The 25,935-nt window shown below is 41.5% G+C and overlaps 1 protein-coding gene across 1 annotated transcript in view; it reads left to right on the forward strand.

Annotated features, from left to right (window-relative positions):
- Positions 1–25,693, forward strand: part of pde3b (phosphodiesterase 3B) — a 37,184-nt gene extending 11,491 nt beyond the window's left edge. The window contains exons 2-16 of the mRNA XM_053432016.1: positions 12,454–12,504; positions 13,547–13,795; positions 15,104–15,252; positions 15,801–15,901; positions 16,014–16,245; positions 16,376–16,467; positions 16,890–17,047; positions 17,358–17,492; positions 17,886–17,997; positions 18,127–18,240; positions 19,119–19,318; positions 21,001–21,204; positions 21,426–21,587; positions 22,375–22,627; positions 22,714–25,693. Of these exons, the coding sequence (XP_053287991.1) occupies positions 12,454–12,504; positions 13,547–13,795; positions 15,104–15,252; positions 15,801–15,901; positions 16,014–16,245; positions 16,376–16,467; positions 16,890–17,047; positions 17,358–17,492; positions 17,886–17,997; positions 18,127–18,240; positions 19,119–19,318; positions 21,001–21,204; positions 21,426–21,587; positions 22,375–22,627; positions 22,714–22,928 (2,427 nt within the window). The 3' untranslated portion in view covers positions 22,929–25,693. The remainder of the gene's footprint in view (positions 1–12,453; positions 12,505–13,546; positions 13,796–15,103; positions 15,253–15,800; positions 15,902–16,013; positions 16,246–16,375; positions 16,468–16,889; positions 17,048–17,357; positions 17,493–17,885; positions 17,998–18,126; positions 18,241–19,118; positions 19,319–21,000; positions 21,205–21,425; positions 21,588–22,374; positions 22,628–22,713) is intronic.
- Positions 25,694–25,935: the final 242 nt, after the last annotated feature.

Here is a 25,935-nt window from a genome sequence, read left to right on the forward strand (position 1 = left end):
CATATTAATGTTTTAACATATTATTAAAGCTTCTGTCTACTATTTATTTATACAATACAATGCTTGTGGATTGCAGCAGTCGAATCTGCCTTTGTCCTGACGCTGTATCGTGGGATCAGGTTGGTACCATAGACTTTGGGCTTAAGGAATTGGGTGCTCTGCTACAGACAGCAGTTGTTTGCAGAGTTTAGGCATAGAATAAACATATTCTTTTAATACAGATAATATATAAAGTTACTGTTGTGTCCGGTGTGTTATAGTTGCTAAGTCGTCAAAAAATGTTGATGCATCAGGTTTGGTGTTTGTAGAAGTAGCAAAAACGATGCAAATTACATTTGAATCATTAAGTAAGCCAACTAGTCAACTTTAATTGTCTTTCATTTGGTCCTTAATTATATTTTTTAAACATGCAAAATTTAAGATGTAGTTGAAAAGTGTTGAGGAACCACAATACACCAATTAACCTATTCCTGACGTCAGTGTATCGTATTTGCATTATATCTTATGTCAGCTGCTTTCAGCGCTTCATCTGTTTGCACTTCGGCGGAATCAGACATCACAAACTTTGTACCAGGGAGCAAGCAGAATGATGTCTGGTTAATGTCCGGTTCAACTGATTCGGACATTTGCTTTCTGGCATACAGCTCCTCCGAGTTACGTTAAATTCAGCGTTGTAGTGAACGTATCAAAGCAGCTCTTGTCTGTCGCACACAGCCTCTGACAAAGTGCCTATGCCGCTATCCAAAATGTCACTCTATTGGACAGGTGGTATTTTTTTAAACAAATATAATCACCAAATGGGTCCAATAATACCCACGCAGCTTTTTATAGAAATAACATAGTACATTTTGGAATAGATTCTGAAATTTTTTCCTTTCTTTAACATTGCAATATCTTGACATTGTCACAGGAAATAATCCATAGATCTTGATGACAAAAATTAGACATATTTATGAGGGACCTGCATAGAGCCATTGTAGTTCAAATTGGTCATGCTATACCATTTTGAAAAAGCAAAGCCAATTGGGGAAATTCCTGGGGACTTTCTGTGTACATGTGCAAACAGTAACCTCTGGAGAACGTACAGACCCAATTCTCCTGCGATTCTCCGGGGGTCATCTCAGAAAACGGCTTCACAGACGCACTCACTCACTTACTGACATTCGGAGACGAAGCTAAGACCGCAGCCGGTCCAGTCAAAACTTATTTGAGCAGCTCTACCAAAGACTAAACGTATCATGGAGGTGTCGATCATTTGTCATGTTTTTGGCACATGATAAGCTGTCCATGCAGATAATGTGTTGAAGTTAACTGTTAGCCTGTCTTTGAGCCACAGAGCAGGGAAAATAGTGAAGCAGTGAAAGTAAAGGTCAAGTTCAGGCAACACTAGTCTCCATAACAAACCTTTATTTGTTGTTTCCCTAAGACAACATTTATATATCATGATACTGTAGTTAATTGATTTGTCCATCTAGGGGTTACAACCTACAGGTAAATACTGTCACATAAAAAAAAACATATAATATAATTAGAAAGCATTAAAACAAACATTTAAATGGGATTATATCAATTATTTCACATATTCTGAGTTAAAAAAAGTTGCATATGTTATGTAAGGTGTGCAAATTCGTGTGCCACCAGTGACTTGACTTGAGGATCATGATTTCAACCATTTAAGCAAATTTACATTTTCTAGCTCTCCCTTACTTTACTTTATCCTTCCCAACTATCTTTGCTGATAATTGCTTTGGAAGTTTTGCCCTTTTTGCAACTTTATTTTTCTGTATTTATGACCAGCGGTGCCCTTTTAGAGCAACCCCACAGTGCCTTAATACCAAGAAATGTAAAGGTCTTCCCGCAAAAATAAAAAAAGGATTGTATACTACACAAATCCTGTTACATGTAAACCAAAGCGAACTTGGTACATGTAGGCCTCACCTTTGCTCTCCTTAGCTCTGTTTAGTAAACCTACCTCTGGTCTGTGTGACTCTGACTCATCTGACAGTCAGCCAGTGTTCCAGTATTTATGTCATGTGGCATCTGTCTCAGGTGATGCAGGCAGAATTTGCCGAGCTCTGGAGTTTGTACTTACAGATGTAAAACGCTGATCTCTGGTGGTTCCAGCATTGTGTTGTGATCCACTCTCTGTCAGTGATGCCTGTCGAGTCTGCTCGTTCTGAAGACGGGATATCGAGGGGAAGGTCACTCAGAAAGCCAACTCTTCTGACTGTTCAGCCTGTGTTCAAACTGCAGGATGGACGTATAGCCTAAGGAAGTGTTGATTTGCAACACTTTTGGATGCATTGAGTTTATTAAACAGTGCAGGCTCAGCGATTTGTGTTTGTTGAATGCATCTATAGCAGAAGAGAATTAAATACAAATATACTGGATATCTGGTGCTCAGTTGTTGTCGGAGTAGGAGAAATAGGAGTGACTGATGTATCCTGTAATGAAGGTCACCCCCAAGTAGCCCCCCTGTTTTATTTAAATTCAAAATTGTTGATGCAATCATTTTTAAAGGCAGGAAGGAAAGAGTGTTTCTTTGTGGTGGGGAACTTTTTGCTTAAGCTTTCAGTATTGTTTTTTCGGTTGAATGTTAGTGGTGGTTATTATGACTGATTCATGTGTCTGTTCTCACTGATCTATGAAGAATGCAGACTTATAATTACATTAAAATCACTTCTTGCCTTCGACACACTTCTTTTGCTCTCGATCTCAACTGATCTTCCTCACTTTTCTTCTTTGATTCATTGAATAGGTGGACTCAATATCTTCAGCCATTTTCAGACTTGAACTCTGGATATTTTCTGGAGATATGTAGATTAGAGGATGCAGGAGGCAAGACATAAAGTATAAATCTTGTTGTCTTTCCAAGTTGACATCGTCCTCTGCATCAAGTGTTGCACCGCTTTTTTATCCTGTGATATTTGAATGCTTTCTTTTTGTAATGTCAGTTTTGCGTCAGTCCCGTTTAAGAAATGTCAACATGCCCAGTGGCTTAAACATTTTCTTGCTATATTCACACATGGTCTCAATCGGACATTTTCCAGACATTTTACTAGGGGTCTGGCAGGAAAAGTTCTGGTAAATGTCCAGAGCAACTGACTAGGACATTTGGGTTCTCACATACAGACCCAACATGTACAGTGTTCAGTGCATGTCTGAAAGAAGCTTTAGCCTCTTTCTCTCTGTTCTGTATTGCTGTGTCAGTCAGCGAGTGCATAACGACCTCTTGGCAGGTTAACAGTCTTCATTATGCGTGCACTAAACACCGGGGACTACACAATGCGAAATACCCCACCTTTGTACCAAGCCAGATTGGATTATTCACATTAGACATCAAGTTATTTCGGCTGGACATTGCAACAAAATCCCTTTTTTTGGCCTGACACTGATGCAGGGTTTGTCCCTGACCTGTGGTACCTAGTAGCTAGTGCTGCAAACTTTCAGAAAGTTTGTTGTAAAAGTGTGCCCACAGAGAAAGCATAGTGGAAAACAGTTATCCATTGTCTGGCCATAGGAAGCAGATTGTTGCACACTCATAGGTAATTGCCTCACAATGAAAATGGGCGTTTTGCCTGAAACATCTGTGCCAAGCAGAATGAGACAACTACAGTACGGTCTTTGGCCTAACCCTAACCCTGACCCTGACCCTTCTTGGATTCTGGAAGCTTGATTGCAGAATATCTCTCAAACTAGGTAACAAACACACAGCTTTAACATGGTCTTATAATGTAGAAATGGTTCAATTAGCAAAGTTGGCGGCTAACAGACAGACAGATAACACTATTATTATATTTTCATGTTTCTAGCAGTCCAACGTGCGCTTTACTTTTACCTCTGGTTTGGTCTCCACCGACTCCCGAGAAAATATTTGTTTCACTTTCTTCACCCCATTGTCTGGGCAGGTATTGAACAGCCAATCTAGCCAGATCGTTTTGGCTGATGCTAGAAACAGGGCTTGATGAGAGCTGTGAACTGTGCGGACTGAACTTCACACTACATATGCAGCAGCAGTGCCAAAATGACCCAGAATAGTCTAAAAGGCTCTAATTATTTTGTGTTTTTATAAAGACAGTTACTTGAGAGTTTCTCCTGACTACCACACCATGTAAAAAATAATATTCAGCTAAAACTTCCAGACAAAAATTCTGGTTGTTGTAGTTGTGAAGACTTTTGAGTACACGTCTATATGATGCTGACCTTTAACTCTATGATACACACACCCTGATCAGAAGAGTAGAAAAGACCGCCTGCAGCAAATCCTCTGTTGCTGTGAGTTGCACAAACAAACTACTACTACGAATTTTGTTAAATTACTCTCATACTGTTAAGGCAATGAGTTATTTCAGTATGTTCACAAATGACTTTTACAACAACTACACTGACAGATGCTGAGGCACTTCTTTAAAGTCGGTTCCATATTGATATGACCCTAAAGTCGACACATGTACAAGTGCTTCTTGAGTATTTTGTTGTTTTTGTAATTGAGAAGCTGCGTATAGCCAGTAGTGGTCACTGGCTTGTAAATGATTTACTCAACACACAATTTCTGTCGTGGTCTCTTCTTCTCTCACTGTTCTTTGTGTCTGTCTCACTCGCTCTACTTCCCTGTGAACTCCTCCCCCCTTTGCTCGGCTCTGATGGATGGCGTTTGTGTTCACATGCTTGTTATTGGCCAGAGTTCCAGGGCTCAGGCGTTAGGTTGTGTTTATGAGAGGAGCCTGCCCTGATTCCATGATAAAACCAGATGTTCCCTTAAAAGGCTTTGAGCATCCCTCATCTAGCGCTCATGTCCATATCAGGTATAACCTTCCTGTTGTACTCAGGCATCCCAGCCGCCAAACTATAGCATTGCTCTTGGGCTCCACAGTGGTCAAAAAAGGTTGCGTGCGAAGGACATGCATCACGTTTGCACTTTGATAATGGAATCTGTGGACTATTTGTTATCAGATTATCAGAATCTTGGGCAGAATTGAACTAACCTAATTGCAGTCGATAACATTTTGACACGCTGAGCTTAGAGAGTTTTCAATAACATCAAAATTTTCCTTCGCCAAAATGTTTATTATATTTTAATTTTCGGTTGATAATTAATGTAACTATTGAGTCAATTATCACAATTTTTGATTTCAAAAGTGTTTTGAAATCAACATCAACAGTTTCATTTGTAGACGTGTCTATATAAACATGTCAAAAATTACCATATCAGTTTTTAAAGTACTAAAAAGGCATGCAGCTGAAAGTTTTCAAAGATTGGAACATAAAGTCACGACTAACCCTTACTAAGCTGTCAACACATAACAAGTTGATCCATCTAGAATGCGCATTTGCATATGCAGTATTTGATTAACGATTTATCAGGCTGCTGTATGAAATCATATTGCAGATTGATTAGTGTCACAGAAATTAACAAGGAGGCTGCAGTTTTTGGCATTTTGCAGTTCAATCAGGTTAATTTCTAGACAGTAAAATCCTCCAGTTCCCAGGCTGCCTAGTCAAACTTTCAGCAGAAAATATTTGCACTGAGATCACCTTTGTCCTCTGGGTCGTTGATAACTTCACCCAGCTTGCTAGAAACCAAATACCGGGCTGATATAAGGAGAGGAAATACAGCTGTAAGAAAAGGAAAACAAAACAGAGACCAGTCCGTTAGAGGCAGATTTGGATACTTGTTGTACCTTTTTGGAAATAGCTTCTTTAATTTTTCTGATGACACACAAAGGTCTCATCAGGCTCTGATTGTACATTCTGTGTGTCACAAGGTCAATACTCCTTTTAATAATTACTGGCATTAATGCTGGGTAAACCACATGAACCTGCAGATCAGCAAATCAATGTCAGCAGAAAGGACTTTGAGAAGCACTATTCAAAGTATTTACACTTGGGCTCGCTGCCACTCTCCAAAGGTCATGCATGCTGTTATTCTTGCCTGGCTCCTGTGATAAGATAAATGGCCATCACTGTTTATTTTTACCTAAATGGACGTCCACAAAAGAATAAACTTCAATACATGTGCAGTAGGTACATTTATGGTAGGTAGAAAGTAAAATAAACTACTTAAATTTCAATTTTGCATATGTAGCCACAATCATAGTGTACAGTATTATCTTTGATATTTTTGTTAACTTTTAAATTTGGAATTGCCACAGTCTGCGCAGTAGAGATCAGGAATAGAACTGCAGTAGTAAAGTCCCACCAGTACAATCCCTTGACCAATCTCGAGTCAGTCTCAGCTGTCAATCATCACATTTAAAAAAAAATGTATAGAATCAAATAACAAACCTGGAGTTTGGATAAAATTAGCTCACATAAGCAAATTAACATACATCCATATGATAAGATCTACGGAAACTGACGTAAACCATATTTGTGAGAAAAATTTGTACTTTGACTTTTCAGTTTGGCTCAAATCCATCCACTAACATGGAGGAGGTGGTGTTTATGACATGTACCGCAGCCAGCCACCAGGTGGTGATTGAGACACTGGCTTCACCTTTGGGAAGATGTCACGTCGCTCTTTCTAGTCTTTGACCCCAGCCTGCTGCCTTGCTTTAAGTTCTTCAAGGCTGATTTTTTTTTGGGTGAAAATGTTGTGGTTGCTGACAAATGAAGCAGATCCGCCTGTAAAATACCCTGAATGTGGCGTGACTTTGATTCTCAAGACTGTTTCGCACTCGTCATTAGCCTGAGTGTCTTCCCATCGAACACCTTAGCTTCTATAAATACACATTCAGTTTTTTCCACTGTGGCATTCTTGGGTGCCATTTACAAACTCGAGCTTTGTTGAATGAGATGAACAAGTAATGTGCTCTGTGGTGGTGTTTGTGTAACCAACCCATACGTTTGTGATAAGAAACTGAAAACGTATGATGCACCCTATTGCATCTCACAGTGTGGGGCATCTTTTTGCAACACATAGAAAACAACCACTGCTGCGAATTGTGTTTTATTGTTGAGGAGAAAACTGTGTACCAACTTCATTGGAAATGTTCCAATACCAAAATAAGTATAACTAAAATGCTAGGGGGCGAGCTGATACCACGTTTTAATAAGCATATTAGTTTCACCCAGATAAAACTGCAATTACCTTCTCCCTGATATCACTTCTTAATTTGCCGCTCAAAAACAGCAGTTGCACTTTACTGCCACTGTCAAGCACTGTTTTCAGAGAGGTGAAGAAAAAGAGATTTCGGGGATGCTAGTTTAGTGTTAGCCATGCAGCGCTAGCTAAAATGCCACTTATTTCGCAATATTTCAGGTTGGAAAGTCCCGCAAAAGTGGGAAAAGTGTTGTGTATTCCTAGATCTATTTATTTGTGGTCCTTTTCAGTTATGACTGTCCAACTAGATAATAAAATAATATTTTATTCATTCACTGTATGTATTTGTTTTTGCAAAGAGGTTAGCCTGAGCCAGGTCATACAACAATGATAGCAATCATCACTTCCATACAGGGTTAGTGGCATGTGGCTGTTAAATTGTTAAATAAACTGGTATATTTTTGGATGCACTTTTATTGGATCGGTACTCTGTATCAGCCATTAAGAAAAGTCTAGTTACTGGAATAAGTTTCTGGAAGAGGAAAATGTTATTGTAACTTCTCTACTGTTTGGTGTTTTTTTTAATTGAGATTTGCGCCAAGTAGGACAAACACCACACGGATACCAAGAAACCAATGTTGTTATAGAAATACTTAAAAATACTCCAAAGGACACGAACAGATGCTGGCTTTTTGCACGGCAGACGCTGAACAACACCAGTCCAGTGAAGTGGTAGATGAGTGTGAAAGAGAGGGATGACATTTTGCACGAGCTCCTTCCCCTCGTCAAAGAATTTTCCATGGTCCTGTCAGGTTGCCCCGACGATACTGGTGACAGCCTTATAGGCGGACCGGCCATCTGGAGCACCGAGAGTTTTCCAGTTTGGGCCCGTTGACCTGTGGGCTGGTGGCGAGCCATACAACTCAGAATGCAAAAAGGTTTTGAACAAGTCTTTGGTCCTGTTGATTGTCTGTCCTGTTGGACGATCTGTATCGCCTCCTTTATTTCACACACAGCTGCTCAGTCAGTTCATACTTTGATCGTCTGCCGTACAAAGTTGAATCCATCAGAGAGTTCCAGATTGTGTTGTGCATTTATTTAGACTTTGTAGAGCAAATGGAAAAATATATTGAGACAGTGGTTGAGTTCGTTTGACACATATCAAGCAATGCATGGAGTGAATGCTTGTTGTTTAGGTCGAGCCCCAGTCACGCTGCTGAATGTCACATTAGAAGCTGCTTGTTGGATGACAAATAAACACTGGCCCATAACTCTCTGTCCATTCTGAGGTTTTGTGACTTCTTATCTGTGCTTCCTGTTTTCATTTGCACTTGATACATTTTGCACATAGTATTTCTGAGAGCCTTCTTGTCACCTTTAACCACGTAACTTCATCTTTGTTCTGGGGTCATTATAAGTTCACTGCTCTAGACTTTCCTTTTTATTTGTAACCATTTAGCTTTTATCATTATCTACATTATCCATTTAATTATGAAGACTACATACTGAGGGAGCAATATCCCAAACGGTTAAGTTTTGAAAAAATTCTGTTTCATTCCACAACCTTAAAACACTCGATCAAAGTTGTAGAATTTACTATTGATAATCAATCAAAGTGCATTTTGTGGATGAAATGAAAATGTTGCATCTCTAGGATATATTTTGTCATAGGAGTCAGGTTTTTGTACGGGTTTGATAGCAGGACACATCTTTTTTAGTGAGTCAGTCTGGGTCAAAAGTTCAGAGACAGTTTTTTTTAATCCCTGCTCCTTCCTTCAGCTGCAGGCCTACACTCAGCTCCACTGTCTAAGCTGTGCCACTGAGATACAGGCCCAGCCTTATCCCAGTACTTCAAGCTATGTCAGACCAACAGGACACACACACACACACACACACACACACACACACACACACACACACACACACACTGCAGACCTCTCATCTGGTTAACTCTCTTTCCTGAACAGGGGTTTTAAAAGAATCAGGCCGGCCTGTTCTCTCTTTTCCTCTCTGTCCATATCATCTTTTCCCTTCCCCGTCCTCGCCTCGACAGCCAGAGCCAATCATTATCAGCTTGTGCATGTGCGGAGGGGCTGCTGACGCTGTGTGTGTCGCTGCACACTGACGTCAGCAGTGCCCTGCTCCTCTCCATACAAATACACCGCCTGTCTGCCATTGATACCTTTTTCTCTGCACCCCACCCCACCCAACCCCACTCCCCCCCCCCCCCCCCCACACTCTTATTAGCGTCTTTTTATCAGTTCCAGCACCTCTCACACTCCAGTGTCAGAGCCGCGCTCATATGACATGCAGGTGTGACCAACCAGCAGTCTAATAGATCGCACAGGTTTATTGACTCCTGTGAGGAAATATTTACGACTTGTCTCTTGCTGAATAATTGTGTGTATGTGAAGAGCTACTTTGACGTGTTTCTTTTTTTTTGCCTGTACATTTAAGTGGGTTCACTCGTGTTTCACTGTCCTCGTTTGCTTTGTGTCTCTTCATACATGCAGGTGTGGACACATAAAGTGCAGTTATTTCCCCCATGCAATACCGGCACCATAAATTAATACAGATAAATAAAATAAATATGTCTCTATATTCTCTATTATTCTTATTCTTATTATTATTATTATTATTATTATCTCTATATATCTTATTACATGTGCAAATTAGGTTACCTCTGCCTTTTTCTGTTTATTGGTGAGCAGGATTATGAAAAAAAAACTACACAATTGAATTCCAAGGAAGAACTCATAACATTTTGGTGCCGATTCAGATCAGGTGATGGATCCAGGAATTTTTTCTTGATTTTCTTAATTCATGGATCTCGATGAAAAAGAACAATCATTTATGTTAACAGGACTTACATTTATGAGCATGTGCAATTTAGTGCAGATCCAAATATAAAACTTGACACTCTACTGAGTGACGTTCTAGTTACAAAATTGTTTTCATTATTAGTAGAAATAGTTAAATGTGTTGCATAATGCATAATTTTTTATAAGTTGGTCTCATACTTAATTTAACATAGCTTCAAGAAACAGAAAGTTGGAGAAATGGATGTCATTCAGAAACAGAAATAGCCACAAAGACTATGGAGAAGGATACCCCCCAAAACTGTTGATTGGTTTGTTCTATATGAATGGTTAAGTTTTGAAAATATCAATAAAAACTTAGGTTTAAAAAAAAATATGATCTTACCTTGCACAGTCAAGAGAAACTTGAGTTGAGTCGCAGTATACAAACAGAATGCAAAAAAACCTCAACCTCAACTTACTTACAACAAAAATGCATATTGTGAACAACCTAAATGTCGTAGAGGTGAGAAATCGTACAATGTGTCTTGTGACGTGCTTGTGGGTTTGTGTGTATCCATGCGTGAACAGGTGTCTGGGTGTCAGCTGCTGAGTTGTGTGTCTCTGTCTATGTGTCCGCCCTCATGTCATGTTTTCATAACACCACTAAACAAAATATCTCTCCTTTTCATTGAAAGATTTTAATCTTGTCACATGCAGAAGGCCCTCACTGTAAATTATTTGTTGCTTTGCACATGCTTTAATGGGGACTGTGGTGGTGGTGGTGGTGGTGTAGGTGGTGGTGGCGGTGGTGGTGGCGCCTCTTCATCCAGCTTTTCCTGTTTCCGAGCAGAGTAGCACTGAGAGAGGCGTCAGGGTTTTTGTGCATTGTGCGCAGATAATTAGAGGTAAAGAGGAGTGCGCACTGTCAGGGTTAGGCGCTGACAGCATGTACACATACTAGGCTGTAAAGCGTGTGACACGCTGCAGACATTTGAGTGTGTCACTGGGCGTGTGTTGCGTATGTGATCACGAGCGTCAGTAGAAAATGGAACTGCCAACAGAACACGATCCTTTGGTTGAGTTAAAGGAAGGACGAGTGGACATTGTGTCGAGACGTGTCTCCGTTTCTTTTATCTGCGTCTGTCCTTTACTCTCCGTCCCTTCCTTCACAGTGTCGTCTCTGTTTTAGCCCCTCGTGTGTGTCTCCGTAAATAAGCAGAAGGCCAACAACTCTGTCCTCCAGCCGTCTCCCGCCATCCTGTTGCCATGGTGTATGGAGCATTGTTTGCTGGCCTCTATGTCAGGTTGCCATGGCAGGGCCTATTTGCCATATTAAATGTTTGGCAGCATTGTACAGATGCTGATGACAAACACCCAACATCCCACTTTGATCAATGAAACGGTTACTGATTAGAGGAGATGGGAGGGAGCCGCTGATCTCTTTAGCAACCACAGTTATAGATTTCATGATGATTTCTGTATGTTGCACATGCTCGCATACAAAACACAAATGGATAAAATCAGAACAGCATGGTATAAAAAACAGAGGTTAAATGTTGGATGTTTTTTCTTTTATTTGACACTTTTCCACTTATCATATTTGTTGTGATAGATTATTGATAGATTATTACTGTCGGTATGATCTGTGGCTGAGATAAAAAAAATGAAAGCCTATATGAAGGTGGTGTGTGTTTACAGGTTAGGTTGTGGTTAGTGTTAGTGGAGCTCCTTCTAACATAAGGCTTCTGAGTCTGTCCCCCTTCTGGCAAGGGGTGAGACTGCACAGTGGCCTTGATTTGTTCACTCTCTTGATTTTTACATGAGAAACTGCTTTACCCCCCCGCCCCCCTCACATTATATTATAATATGTATATTAAATTACTATTATACGTAATTACATTACAATAGCAGGTGTTGTGTCAGAAGTTATAGATTCCAGTGTGCATGGCATTTCTTTTTATAATGCAGGCAGCTATTTAAAATATTCAAATAGTCCAAAGTATAATCAGATCATATTACAAATAAGAGAAATGATTTTGTGGCTTATTTCTCTCAGGATCTGGTTGTATTTTGATAGTGAACCCACACCAGGTTATTTCAGGTCCAGCCTGCACCAGCTTTGACTGCACACTGCTGTAATGTGTGAGAGCTGTTTGGTTACCAACAGATAGCATGAAAATGCTGCCAATTGACGTAGCTGCGGCCTGATAAAATCTCATTGCTCCATTGTAGACGCACCGTGGTGGTTTTAGTGGTTTGCTTTTCTTCTGCTGCCGCTCTCAGTGCGGTGTGCTGTTGCTAAAGTGACGTGCATTAACGTACCTGTAGTAGGAGAGTGCATCATGTGGCGCAGGAAATCCTTAATGTAAACTGTTACTACACTGTGTGTTTAGATAACAGGCAGAATAGAACAGCATAAGCTCTGACGCTCTCCTGCTTACCCGCCAGCGCCCTCACTGAAAGAAAATCCTAATATGCTCAAAGTGCAGCGCAGGTCAAAGCCTGGGCTCTTTCTATATTAATACATTTCCTACTCTCTGTTATGTAGCAGGACGTATACAGTGATGACGATTTTACTGACTGTTTCTGTGTCTCTCTTGTGTTTTTCAGATGATCCTATGGGACTGGGATTTGAAACACTGGTACAAACCCCAGTATCAGGTCAGTATTTCAGCTCCATGTTGTGATAGTTCATGTGTGTGGTTCATTCGGTCAGCATTCAGCTAATAAAGAACTTTTCAGACTGAACGGTCTCTGTGGCCCAGGAGTAGCAGCTGTCCATAAGTCATCTTTAGGACATTCAGTTCTCTCCCTGATATTTGACTTGTGGCTAGGCAAAATACACATTGTGTAAAATCTGGCATACAATGACCTTGGCATTGTTGTCATCCCACACTTTTATCTTACTCTGACATTCTTTTGATTGTTTGAACTATTTGCGTAAAAAGAATTTAGCTCATACAGACTGAAAGTCAGTATTTGTTCTTGTTAGACAGGACACAGCCAGTCAGAATATTTTCCCTCACAGAAGGAATTTCACCTATTTTGAGGCAAACTGTTCCTACAGTTTATGAAATTTCATTTTCATACTAGCGTAGCACTACACCTCTCTGCATTAAGTTTATTTTCCTCCCAATATACAGTAGTGGTGATAGATGAATAGAGGAGCAGGAGAGGAATGAGGTGAGAGAGGAAGTTAGAAGTAGAAACTATCAGCAGAGTCAGTCGTGGGAAATTAGGATCGCTACAAGAAATGAAAATGGAGCAGAATAAAGTTGAGAGAAAGGTGAGAGGTCATCAACAGCACCATGGACCTGATGTCATCGCTCCTACCACAACACCACTATTCCAAACACAGTACACTCTAGCAGGAAGCCAGGAGACAACACTGTCTCAAGCCATTTAGCCAACATGTTCACATGGGAAGAAAACTGGAAGGCAAAACTTTCCCACAAAGACACTCGTACTGCTTTCAGACATGCACTGAATTCCAGACATTTTCCGTAAATTATCAGGAGGGGCTGTATGTGAGAACACAAATGTCTGAGTCAGTTGCTCCAGTGATTCTCCAGAACTTTTCTTGCCAGCCTCTTGTAAAATGTCCGCAAAACGTCCCAGAGTGAGCCAATGTGAGAATACAGAAATGAAGTTTCCTTGCTTCCCTCTTCACCTAACCTGTGTGCCGTTCGTGTGCATGCCGCAGGGCGCGGTGAGTGGCAACGGCGTTGATCTCTCAGTCATCAACGAGGCTCGGAACTTGGTGTCGGACCTGCTGATGGACTCGTCTCTGTCGCCCCACACCATCTCAGCTCTGCGCAGCATCTCCAGCCTCATGGGGACGTTCTCCGGCTCATGCCGTCCCAGGGTCAACCCCTTCACCCCCTTCCCAGGTTTCTACCCCTGCGACGAGGTGGAGGATGCTGTAGAGAGGCCGGACAGGAAAACCATTAAGGTGAGCAAGCATTACAACTGCACCAGCATGAATACATAAACTGATGAGTAAGGAACTCTAGTATCTTTACTTAGAATGATTGTGCGATAGATAATAGAACTATGTAAGTCTGAGGGGCCGGAATCAAGAACCAGATCCAAACTTTTTACCATCTGACAGTTGTACATTCCACACAATGACGGTGCACGGTGTGCGTCTACGCTGCTGGCAAGAAGGAGTCCTGGCAGAGAGGAAGTAACAGACCAAAGCTTGGCTTCATTCAGCGGAGAAAAAAATATAATCATGAGTGGTGGATTATAATCTCTATAAAATTGCACTGGGAGCACAACAATGGGAACACAATCAATTTGCTAAAACAACGTTCTTCTCAACATGGGTGTAAATTCCAGGAATGCCATGTGTTTTACGCATGAGGGCCACTGCTTCACAACCAAGAAGCACACCCATCACCAAGGGTAAATGTCCTTTGTTATAATAACATTAGCAGGGTTGAGTTTCAGGTTGAGTTCGCAGAATCTAAATAAAGTACTTCTCCGAATCATTATTCTCCTACCAAGATGGAATACATCACAAGGTTATGGAAAGATGTGAAAGGCAATGTCCTGTATGTGCAAATATACTTGGCAAATAAAAGAATTCTAATTCTGATTCTGAGAAGCCGTAAGGAGTTAGTAAAGGAGAACCACGGCGTAGAGAAAAAACAACTCCATTTACACTCTGCGTTTATGTGTTAAACCAACTTTATTTTTAACAGAAGATATGCACAAGATGTATCATATGATAAAGGAGATAAGTTAGGAAGCATTGAAGCTCCTTTCCTGATCATTTAGAGAATTCAAACAGCTCTTATTATTACTGAAATACTTCCGGGTCATTTCACTCAGTTAGGAAGGTTCTTATCTAAATGGACTATTCGAATGCACCCTCAGATTCTTTCTATGACTAAGAAAACCTGAATTTAAATGTAGGCCTACCTTTTCCCACCCACTCAGAAAATTGATCAGTCATTGTTAATCAATACAAACCAGACCAAGATGAACGGTCAACAGTGGCAGAGGTGTAAAAAAGATCTTATCAATTCCCATCCCAAGCTTGTTACAGAGTGATTGACTATATTGGCCATATATTGCGTTGTATAGACAGATGGCCCTGCCTTGCATTGTGGTAAAGACTCTTAAAATGACTTAATATTTACAATTGTTTTTATACTGCACAATTATGAATCTGAACATGGCTTTTAACAAATGCTCACAGCCACATAAGCAGTATCTTCAATTTGTGTATAAATACTTGTTCTTTCCCGATCAGGGTTGGAGCAGCAGAAACAGCCTCCCCACCCCTCAGCCCAGGAGGAGCTCCACCTCCTCCTCCTCTGCGCTCTCTCCTCTGGAATCCACCTCCATACGCTGGGAGCGCAACAATGGCAAGAGACCTCACCCCGACCTCAACCTGACCAGGTACTGACACAGAAATACATACAGTTTTCAAAATGGCTCCCATACATTATCTGCTTTAAATTGTATATACTACCCTGAATGTGCCAATTTTGTGATGTCTCTTCTCTGATTGAAAATGAAGAAACAGATCTTCAATTTAACCAATCAAGGACAAAATTGAAATACTGAAATACGATGATGATACTGTTTACATGTACTGACATAAAATCTGATTTCTTTAGTGACTGTAAACAACTCTTTTGCACAGTTTTAATTTATTTGGACAACATACTTGTGTTGTGGACACTGAGGTGCAGTGTATATGCTTCTCCACACGATGGCAGCACAGGACTGGTACTCTTGTCTAAAGAGCCTCTTTGGACTTTTACATCATCATACACTTTTTGTTTAGGAGGTGTTGTAGGACTGATTTGTCCAACAATAATACAGCCGTGGACAGAAGTGTGTAATGCACCAAATGATATAAAACATCTGATTGCAAGACAGCTTTTAGAGAATAGAAACTGTGTAAAGTTAAGTTATTTGAATATGTGTGTTTTGTGATCCAGCTCAAGTCTTTGCAATGGGCCCAGTGCAAACCTGCTTACCATTCCCAAGCAGAGGTCTTCCTCTGTTACCCTCACATACCACGCAGGGTCGAGGAGAGCCGGTGAGACATGACCTTAAAGCTTCCCACAGATGTTACATGTTGGTTAATTGTTCAAATTTTGACTGAAAATGTCCCTCTCTCTCTTTTCCTGAACTCCCTCCATCCTCTCCAGGTGCATCTCCAAGCCTGAGCCCAGTCACCTCACCAAGCCACAGTCCCCCTGCAGTAGGTATGGGCTCTTCATCGTCCCTCGTCACACGGTCGCCCGTGGAGTTCCCCGACACTGCCGACTTCCTGACAAAGCCGAGTGTCAGTCTGAACCTGCACAAACCCCTGAGCTACACCTTCAGCTCCCCTGATTTCCAGCACGCTTTCCGTGGCTCCCCCTTCCCCCTCTGCACCAGGCAAGAGTTGCTGATTTGAAGTGTCATTTTACTGATTCTTATTTTATCCACTCCTTTAGTTACCGGTTGTTCTACATGGATAGATTCAGCAGCTGATCTTGTCTGTGTTTGTCGCGTCTGTCCATTGCAGCTGCGGTCGTCAGATGCTCAAAGGAGTTTCCAGCAGTGATGCAGGGGAATCTCATCAATCATTCAGCAGTGAGGCCCAGCGAAGGCGCTCAGGTACATTTGATGCACATTATACAGTGGAGAAGAGTTGGTGGCTTTGGTATTCTATAAGCAGTTTAGGGGGTTAATGCTGCTTTGTGCTGCAATCCAACTATAAAGAAAGTTGAAACACACAAACAGGGCAGAGGTGCAGTAGAATGTGGCTGTTCGAACTAAAATTCAAAAATCGTATGGGTGCAGTCATGTTAGCTGGCAAATCTACTTGATTTCTTTACTCTGCACCTTCCTGTAATCAGGGAAACCATGGAGCTTGGGTTGGAATAGCTAGACTTGCACATCTTTACCAGATACAAGGAATTCTAGTACCAAAAGCTCATTTAAAAAGTAAATGAACGGAGCATTATATCAACATTTTTTTTTTTCACACGTTGGTTTGTGTGTGCATGTATCCATATACTCTCCCCTTCACTGTGCAGGATGTGATCTGGAGTTTGGCGGCGAGGCCTTGATCAGGGAGGAGAGCCTGGAGGTGGACACGTCTGGAGACGGGAGGCCAGATGCTGCAGGGAACCAGGGGCAGACCGACCAGAAGGAGAAGAGCCCAAGCACAGACCAGCAGACTCAGGAATCAGAGGTATGCTTTATCAGACAGCTTCTGCTTAGGCGATGACCGTCTGTTGCTGCACAACACATGGGGCAGATATTCTATTTAGATGTAAAATTACCAAATCAGACCCACCTGCCACTGTGGCATCTCCGACAATTCAGCTCAAACTTTTATCTTGACTTGCTTATCATGATTTGGAGAACAGGGGTTCAGTATGGTATTCACGGACAATATGACTTGTGGTCACTTTGAGAGTTGAACCCACAATCCTTCCGCCTCCGTGGAAGTTATATTTATATTAATCTCCAAAATTCGTGCATGTTCTGATCGTTTTCAGGGTGAGCGGGAGTTCAGGTTGGATCCTATGCTGGAAGACCACGAGGCTCTCATGGAGAGGATGAACACTTGGAACTTCCAGATCTTTGACCTAGTGGACAGAACGGGAGGGAAGGCCGGAAGCATACTTAGCTATGTTAGTATGAAACCATCATCTCCTGTAGCTGTAGTATTAAGACTCTATAAAAGTGCCGTGCTGATAAAGTGTTAGAACAAGAAGAATGCACTGGATTGTAACAGAATGCAAGTAGAGATGGTTTGGACTCAATAATGAGCTCATCAGCAGGAGAACAGTTTCCTTAAGGCTCCCGACAGATACTTTGTCTAAATAAGAGTCGAGCCACAGATAAACAACATTGAAAATATAAATATACAATACTTCTGTTATGATGTTTTTTACAAATTTTGTTTATTAAATATATGTACGATATACATTTAATAGTTATTTTAATGTTCCACTGAATAACAGGGATGGAGCTGTCCTCTATTCTGATTGGAGTAACAGTAAAGCTCTCTTGTGTTTCCTCAGGTGACGTACACTCTTTTCCAGGATACATGTCTGTTTGAAATTTTCAAGATCCCAGTGAGGGAGTTCATGTCGTACTTCTTTGCTCTGGAGAACGGCTACAGGGACATTCCCTGTGAGTGATCATGTGGATTTTAGAAGGAATTGAATACATTTTTATGACCAATAATTTAAAATCTTAATCATTAGTGGTTTGCATGGTATAATAAACTAATTCAAACTTGTTGTGGTTAAAATCATACAGATCATAACCGCGTTCATGCTACTGATGTGCTACATGCTGTCTGGTACCTGACCACTCGACCAATCCCTGGGTTCCAGCAGATCCACAGTGAGCATGTGACAGGAAGCGACACAGGTAAACAACAGTGATATAGAATTGTTGTTTCAGTTATCAATATTATCAATCTCTGTTTGCCATCTCTTCCGTGATGTTGGCCCATGTTGGGCAATATTCACAAAATAATATTTTGTGAATTTTTTTAATAATTTTTGCTCCGAAGAATAAAACAATATCACTTCCTATCATTATCATTATGTTAACTGAGATGTAAAAAAGAGAAAAAGTAGATAGAACTTGCATGTACGTGTGCACTCATTATCCTTTCCGGCTAATTGCTCTTTTTGGAAAGTGCATAAGCTACAACTCCATTATCCGCCCACTTCCTGATGTCAGAAATCTCTTAATTCTAACTGATTGTGTTTCTGACTTATACTATTATCCTCTTTTTTACGGGACGAGGCCTTTTTTCTAGAGAACACAGACGGCTGGGTTTAGAAAGCCGAGATTGTCGTGCTTGTCTCTGCTGATATTTTATCTCTATTAGAAATGATCTGAGGCTTATCCACTGACGTCTCCCACTGAGGCAGCTGTCATTCTATAAGGGGCCGTAGAGAGAAGGAGATGAGAACATGGCAGGGATATGAGAGATTGAGTGTGACAGTGACAGTGAGTAAATCACTGTGTGTGTGTGTGTGTGTGTGTGTGTGTGTGTGTGTGTGTGTGTGTGTGTGTGTGTGTGTGTGTGTGTGTGTGTGTGTGTGTGTGTGTGTGTGTGTGTGTGTGTGTGTGTGTGTGTGTGTGTGTGTGTGTGTGTGTGTGTGATTTCTCTGCTTAATTATGGGAAAAAAAACTGCTCTTCTAACCTGCTTTTACAAAGGCACCATAGGTCTTCTCTTAATTTTCAGTCAGTGAGACATTCAGTGACGTCCATCTTGTTTGCTGTCATATTCCAGATTCAGATAGTGGGATCTCTCCTGGCAGGATATCCTATGCCTCCTCCAAGAGCTCCTCCATTTCAGACGACAGCTATGGCTGCCTGGCCTGGAACATACCTGCCCTGGAGCTCATGGCCCTTTATGTAGCAGCTGCAATGCACGACTATGACCACCCTGGTCGCACAAATGCCTTTCTAGTAGCCACTAATGCACATCAGGTAACCCACAGTATTTATTAGTATTTTAAAATCCTGTTCGATTGATTCAACAAACTTATTTGAGCTCACAGGGACCAATGGGCCCTGTTTAGACCTGACATTAACATCCACAAGTGGACAGCTCTTGTCAGGTCCGACCTGACATTAGAATGTGTCTCCTCATGAGCTGTAATCGGATCTCACATCTCTGCTCTACAGGCAAATTAGAGTGTGGTTACCCACGTGGATACCTGGCAAAAATGTTGAAATGATATTGGGGTTGGGTTCAGTCACTTTGTCTGGCCTATCGTCTAGATCTTTTTAACACCAAACGCGCCTGTAATGTTCGACCACAAAAAAAACAACAGAAGACCTCTCAGGTACAGGTGGAGTTCATTTGTTTCCTCTGGGGCTTCGACAGGTTCAGACAGAAACATGTGGCCAGAGCCGCTCACTACTGCAAATACACAGACATAGGTCATTTATGTAGGAGACCACATACTGGTCCGCTGTGTTTACTCATTTGAAATAGTCAGTGTTGATATTGTGCCAGTGGCCACAAATAAAAGTTATATTATCCTTTCCTAATAACACTGTAGCAGTTCAGGGGATGTCAGGTAAATAGACTGTCTGTCATTGTGCCCCAGGACACATGTGTGTTCACAGAGCTAAACAAATGTTGCGTTTCAGGCCACATTAACATTGAGGTCTGAGACCACAGTGAAATATACATCGATATAAAAGCACGGTGAGGAGGTACAACTCACTATTGATCCAACTCAGTTGTGTAAAATGTTCAGCTGTTTATCAAGAGTCAATCTCTGCTCATTTACAAGAGTTTAAAACCTAAATTCAATTAAGTCTCGAAACTGAAAATAGTAATAATCTGACTATTATCTTGATTTCTATGATATAAACAGATATGAAAATATTTTTTTTATTGATATCAGAATTTTTGCCTTAATCCAATCCCCAATGTGTCCTCAAAGAACCTTCACACCTGTACTTGGAGGTGTCTGCTGGTGATCCCAGGACAGATGTTAATGCCACAATCATTCATGTTTTCAGAAACACAGGATCACGTTCTAAATGAAGGTTTACATGCTTTATAATGATAAGCCAGGCCATAAACAAATAATAATAATACAAAACTAGTGGACTTTTCAGCACGCAGTGATTCTCCTCAGTCGACCACCATAGTCCGTTATCCCCTCCCTCTCTCCCTCTCTCATTGTGGTTGGCCATGTTAATGGGGGTGAAAAGGTTAACTGGGTGCCTCTGTTTAAATATTGTATTTTCACAACATGTCCAGTGATAACACTCACACTGTCTGGGTTTTGTAAGTCCCAGGAAAGTGGGTTAAGAGAAAGGATAGGGAACCCTGAACCTATTGATCGCTTATGATGTTGATAACCACCATGTGTCTGCTGGAAGGATCGTTGAAGTCTGTCTTGGTGTCTCTGTAACCAGCAAAAGAGCCTGTTGCATTTCTACTTTCATAACCAATACCCTCATGCCCCCTTTTGTCTCATTTGCTTAGTGCTAGCTATTTTTGAAACCATCACAAATTGTGTAACACGTACGCAGTCCCATTATGTAAGCAAGTCCATTACTGGCATTTTAGAGGAGGTTGAAGAAATCTTCCTAGTGTGTCATCTTTCCCTCTGTCACCACTCTGCTCTTTTCCCTCTCGTGCGCTGCAGGCAGTGCTGTACAACGACCGCTCGGTGCTGGAGAACCACCACGCTGCTTCTGCCTGGAGCCTCTACCTCTCCCAGCCCGAGTTCAACTTCCTGGTCAACCTGGATCACGTGGAGTTCAAGCGATTCCGCTTCCTCGTCATCGAGGCCATACTGGCCACAGACCTCAAGAAGCACTTTGACTTCCTGGCTGAGTTCAATGCCAAGGTCTGAGATGAAGAAATCTTTACTGTTTGCAGAGTTTTATGATCAGAATAGATAATTATCTATTTATTGATCCTCTAATTTCTGGCAAAGTTTTTTTGATTGAATTATTAGCAGGATGGTACGTTGACATTTAGTTGGACACGCAGCATTCTGAAGGCAGATAAAAGAAAAACTACAACATTGACCTGTTGCAATAAAGCGTCATCTTTGTTTGTTCACAGGTGAACGATGTGAACAGTCCAGGAATCGACTGGACCAATGAGAATGACCGACTGCTGGTGTGCCAAGTGTGTATTAAGCTGGCAGACATCAATGGACCCGCCAAAGTCCGTGACCTGCATCTCAAGTGGACAGAGGGAATTGTCAATGAGTTTTATGAGCAGGTACAGACTGCATGCTATCACTGCTGAGTGGATTACATTAACTAAGATAATTTCTTTATGTCCTTGTATTGTATTCAATATTTTTTAAAGACACTTGAGTTAAAAGGGCATCATAATTAATACCCTAAAATAATCCATTCCAACCACAATCACCTTCAGACAGGACACATTTACAGTATATATATATAATCAACGTCACAAATACAATACACAAGGTCAAACATTAATAATATTGGTGACGTTTGCTAATCCCTCTGTAGTATATTCCTATAGAGTCACATATTTAAAAGGCAAAACAATAATAACTAATTATTGGGAAACGTCTGTAGAAGATGTTGGTCTTTATTGTTTCTTATTTGAAAATAGTTTTTCCTCAAAACAGAAGTGGAAAATAACACAAAACAAATATCAGGTCAATGAGGAGAAACTTCACTTGAAAACTAAATTTCATGTGTGCACGTGAGAAGTGACTATGTAAAGCCCCCGGTGTCTGGACACTGGTCGTGGTTGGAGGGATGTAGAGTGTTGAGGATCTGAATGAGTTGAGATGAGGTGACCAGGACAGAGAGACAGTTACAGAACAGATTTGAAGTTTTGGCATGAATGGGTTATTGAGATCACGGCCTTATCTGATTGGATTACCGACAGTCAGCTGATCGGAAGAAGTAGAGCGAGTGAGAGAGAATTGAGAATGTGATTCACTACTACTGATGTCATTCTGAATCACTGAAGATTTCTGTCTCTGTGGAAAAGGTTCTCATCCGTAATCCTCGTTATTGATCCGCAGGGCGACGAGGAGGCTCAGCTGGGATTACCCGTCAGCCCCTTCATGGACCGCTCCTCCCCACAGCTGGCCAAGCTGCAGGAGTCCTTCATCACCCATATTGTTGGACCACTTTGTAACTCCTACGACGCTGCTGGCCTTCTCCCCGGCCACTGGATCAATGAGGCGGGATCAGACGAAGACGAAGAAGAGGGGCAGGTGGACACTGACACCGATGAAGACGAGGAAGATGAGCTGGAAGATGAGCTTGCACCAAGTAAGATTTAAACCCTTATTTTGAAATCAGTGTTTACGATCTAGAGTTTGCTAAATCATTTCTTCTCTGCCACGTGCTCGTTGTAGAAAGGAAGAAGAGCCACCGCAGGTTGTTCTGCAGCATCATGCAGCACTTGACGGAGAACCACAAGGTGTGGAAGAAGATCATCGACGAGGAGGAGAAGAGCAAAGAGCTCGGCAAACAGCAGCCGCCGGACAGCCTGCCCGCCAGCCTGCCTGCCTCCCCGTCAGACGACATCCAGGTCATCCAGGAGGAGGAGGAGGGAGACGAGCGTCAGTAGCAGGAGGAAGAAGTAAAGAAACAGAGACGCCTGAAAAAAGAAGATGGCTAGAGTCACGAGTCCCTCGACCACCTGCCTTTCACCGACATGAACACAGACATGAGGAACACACACAGACATTCGACAAATGCACATAAAACACACTTTTCTCTCTCTCTCACACACACACACATTTAAAGATTCACTGTGCAGACTTAAGCAGTCACATTGATCTTGGAGAAACAAAAAGGCCTTACTACTGTGAGCGGATCCTTGCTGCAACGGTGGGAGCCAAACTCCTATGCACTTTCACCCCCATGGAGAGTCGAGTGAATCCAGACAGAAAGAGAGGGGGGGGGAAAGCACCAGAACTGAGGAGGACGGTGCGGAGGAAGAGAGCGGACGGGGTCCAGCGTCGACCCCATGGTCACCTGGCTGTGATGCTGCCTTGAATGCAAAGCGCTTACACCTCCCTTAGGTACAAAACAATTCCCGTCTATTTAAGAAACGAAAGGTAGAGGAAAAATAATGACACGAGCGACATCATCGAGTGATGGATACCCTTTACCAAAGTGAACCGTTCAAACACGGAGAAAGACGAGAGACTGAGACTGTTTCAGCCTCAGTGTCAGGTTTATTTTTGAATTATATATATATACATACATGAATATATATATATATATATATATATATATATATCAAATGTGCCTGTCTGAACCTTTACTGAGTCCATTTTGGCCCAGAGCCGAGGCTTGTGTAGTTCTCTCTTCTTGCTGGCGACACGAAACACTGTATAAGACTCAGTCACAGAGACATTATTGAAATGTTGACTGATTATTAGCATTATATCTGCATCATTTTTGATGCTTTTACTCATGTGTACCACCTGTCTTTTATTTTGTTGTTCCTTTTTTGACCCTTTAACTCCCCTCGCTTCATTTTGTCTTTGTGTGCGTGAAAATGTTTTCGGTGGGAATGTGATGGAGCGAATGAGACGGGAGAAAGAGAGCACCTTTTTAATTATTTTAGTATTTGTAATTTGTGTGTGTGTCTTTGTGTCCTTTCAATAATGGTTGGTTTCTAACCAGTGAGATGTCCACTGGTGTTTTAACATGTTGTATTCAGACCAGGAGTGCTGTCTCAATGAATGGATTCTTCACTTTCCTCTTTTTGATTTTAAGTATTTTTTTAAAGGTTACTCAGGATTCATGCAAAGTTGAATAATTATTTTGCAAGAATTTGTGTCATTAAAATGAAAACTTCACAAAGAGAATTAAAAAAATCTGGGTGACTAAAGTAGTTTGTAATATCTCGATGAGCAACTTGATTACAAACCAATCCAAGCGATTCAAATCCTCTGTGACAGAGGAGCGTTCAGTCTGTGCCGTCTCCTGGCCAATCGTGCACTGTCTGCGTGAACTTTTTACCACCTAACTGGAGAGAGAAAAAACAAAGCTTATCTCGATCGTCGGCAGACCGCAAATGTCTCTCTCCTGCAGCAACACAACACATCTGCACAACGTTGCTCTACGACAGTACGGAGCAAGTCAAGTTTCCTTAGTTCAACGCTCCCGGCGTTGTTTTTAAACAAACACAACGTCTGGGTGTCTGTGTTTCGCTGAGCCACCACACGCTGACGTTTAGACAAACTTTAGATCTCACCCATCTCCTCATTTCCTGATTTACTCTTTATTTTGAGTTTTGTTACCGAACCCATAACTCGGCCAGTGTGTAAAGAAGGGATCCAGGGTTTCATGTCACTTTGGTTTTGTTTATACATATCTATATTTTATGATAAAGGTTTAAAAAAAACTACTAGTTCTCTATTGTATTCTCTCAGAACTCTTGGCATTCCACTAGAAAAATGATTTTATGAAAGGGAAGGCGGAGTTGTCGCCTTCCCCCCCCCCCCACCTTATTAAATCATAATCTCTGGACAGAACGTTAAGTAAAGCAGTGTAAATCAGGGTAGGCATATTTAAAGACGAAAAAGTAGATAACGGTGTGCACATTTTAATACCAAACAAGTGTTTAGCCGCTGTACAAAAGAGTAGGTGCATATAAATTATATATATTTTTTAAAATAATCAAATGAATGCATCTGTTTTCTACATGCAGCTGACATATTGTACATGGAGATCCTGTAACTGCCGTTGTGTCCCCAGAGTTTAGAACCTGCGTCTCTTCACAGGTGTGGAACTGTCGGGTTTTTGAGTTCTGATTCGTCACTCGCTCTCAGCCTCTCCCTGTTCTGTATCATAACCACTCTTGTATTCTCCATCATCTCCCTCCCTCTATCGCGGTCGACCCAACTAGTGCCAAACTTTACCTACATGCAGTAGTTTCCCGGGCTGTGATTGGCTGATTCGGCGGACGTTTCTCTCCGGGCTCTGGTGCCGTTCACACAAGAGAAGCACATTGATTCAAATGGTCCACTGGGTTTAAAGGGACAATGGCAGGAGTCGGAGTTGAACTCAGGTCAGAGCCGTACACATTCTGTTTGTTCACACGGAACCACGCTGGATCATAAAGCCCGGGTAGCCCCCGGCCCGACATGTTTCAGGGTCATTAAGTTGTAGAACTCTGTTGGCTTCTCACTGTGCAGTCTGTCAAACCACGGTGTCCTCTAATGATTGTGCCATAAATACATCTATGAATGGTTGTTTCCCTTATGTAGCATCGATATATGTACGTTTGTCTAATGTAACCATTCACCCTTTATCTACATTGTGGGGGCAACTGATTTCTGTTGTTATTTATAGCTGTCATAAAACACCATCCCTAAAGCAGCTCTCATTGGTTCTTTTTATTGGTCTTTGGGTGTTTGTTTTATTTAACACCGCTTTGTGTTGTTCTTCCATTCCACTCGAAGTAAACAGGAGAAGAAATACAAACACACACAGGTTTCAGTTATTAGCTTATATGACGTCTGCTCAGATGTTGCTGTGCTGCCGACACGTAAAAGCTGCTGTTATATATATATTTATATATATATATTTTTGTATCAACAAGAGCGTATCTATATGTC

The sequence above is a fragment of the Pleuronectes platessa genome, chromosome 1 (genome assembly GCF_947347685.1).
Source record: "Pleuronectes platessa chromosome 1, fPlePla1.1, whole genome shotgun sequence".
NCBI lineage: Eukaryota > Metazoa > Chordata > Actinopteri > Pleuronectiformes > Pleuronectidae > Pleuronectes > Pleuronectes platessa.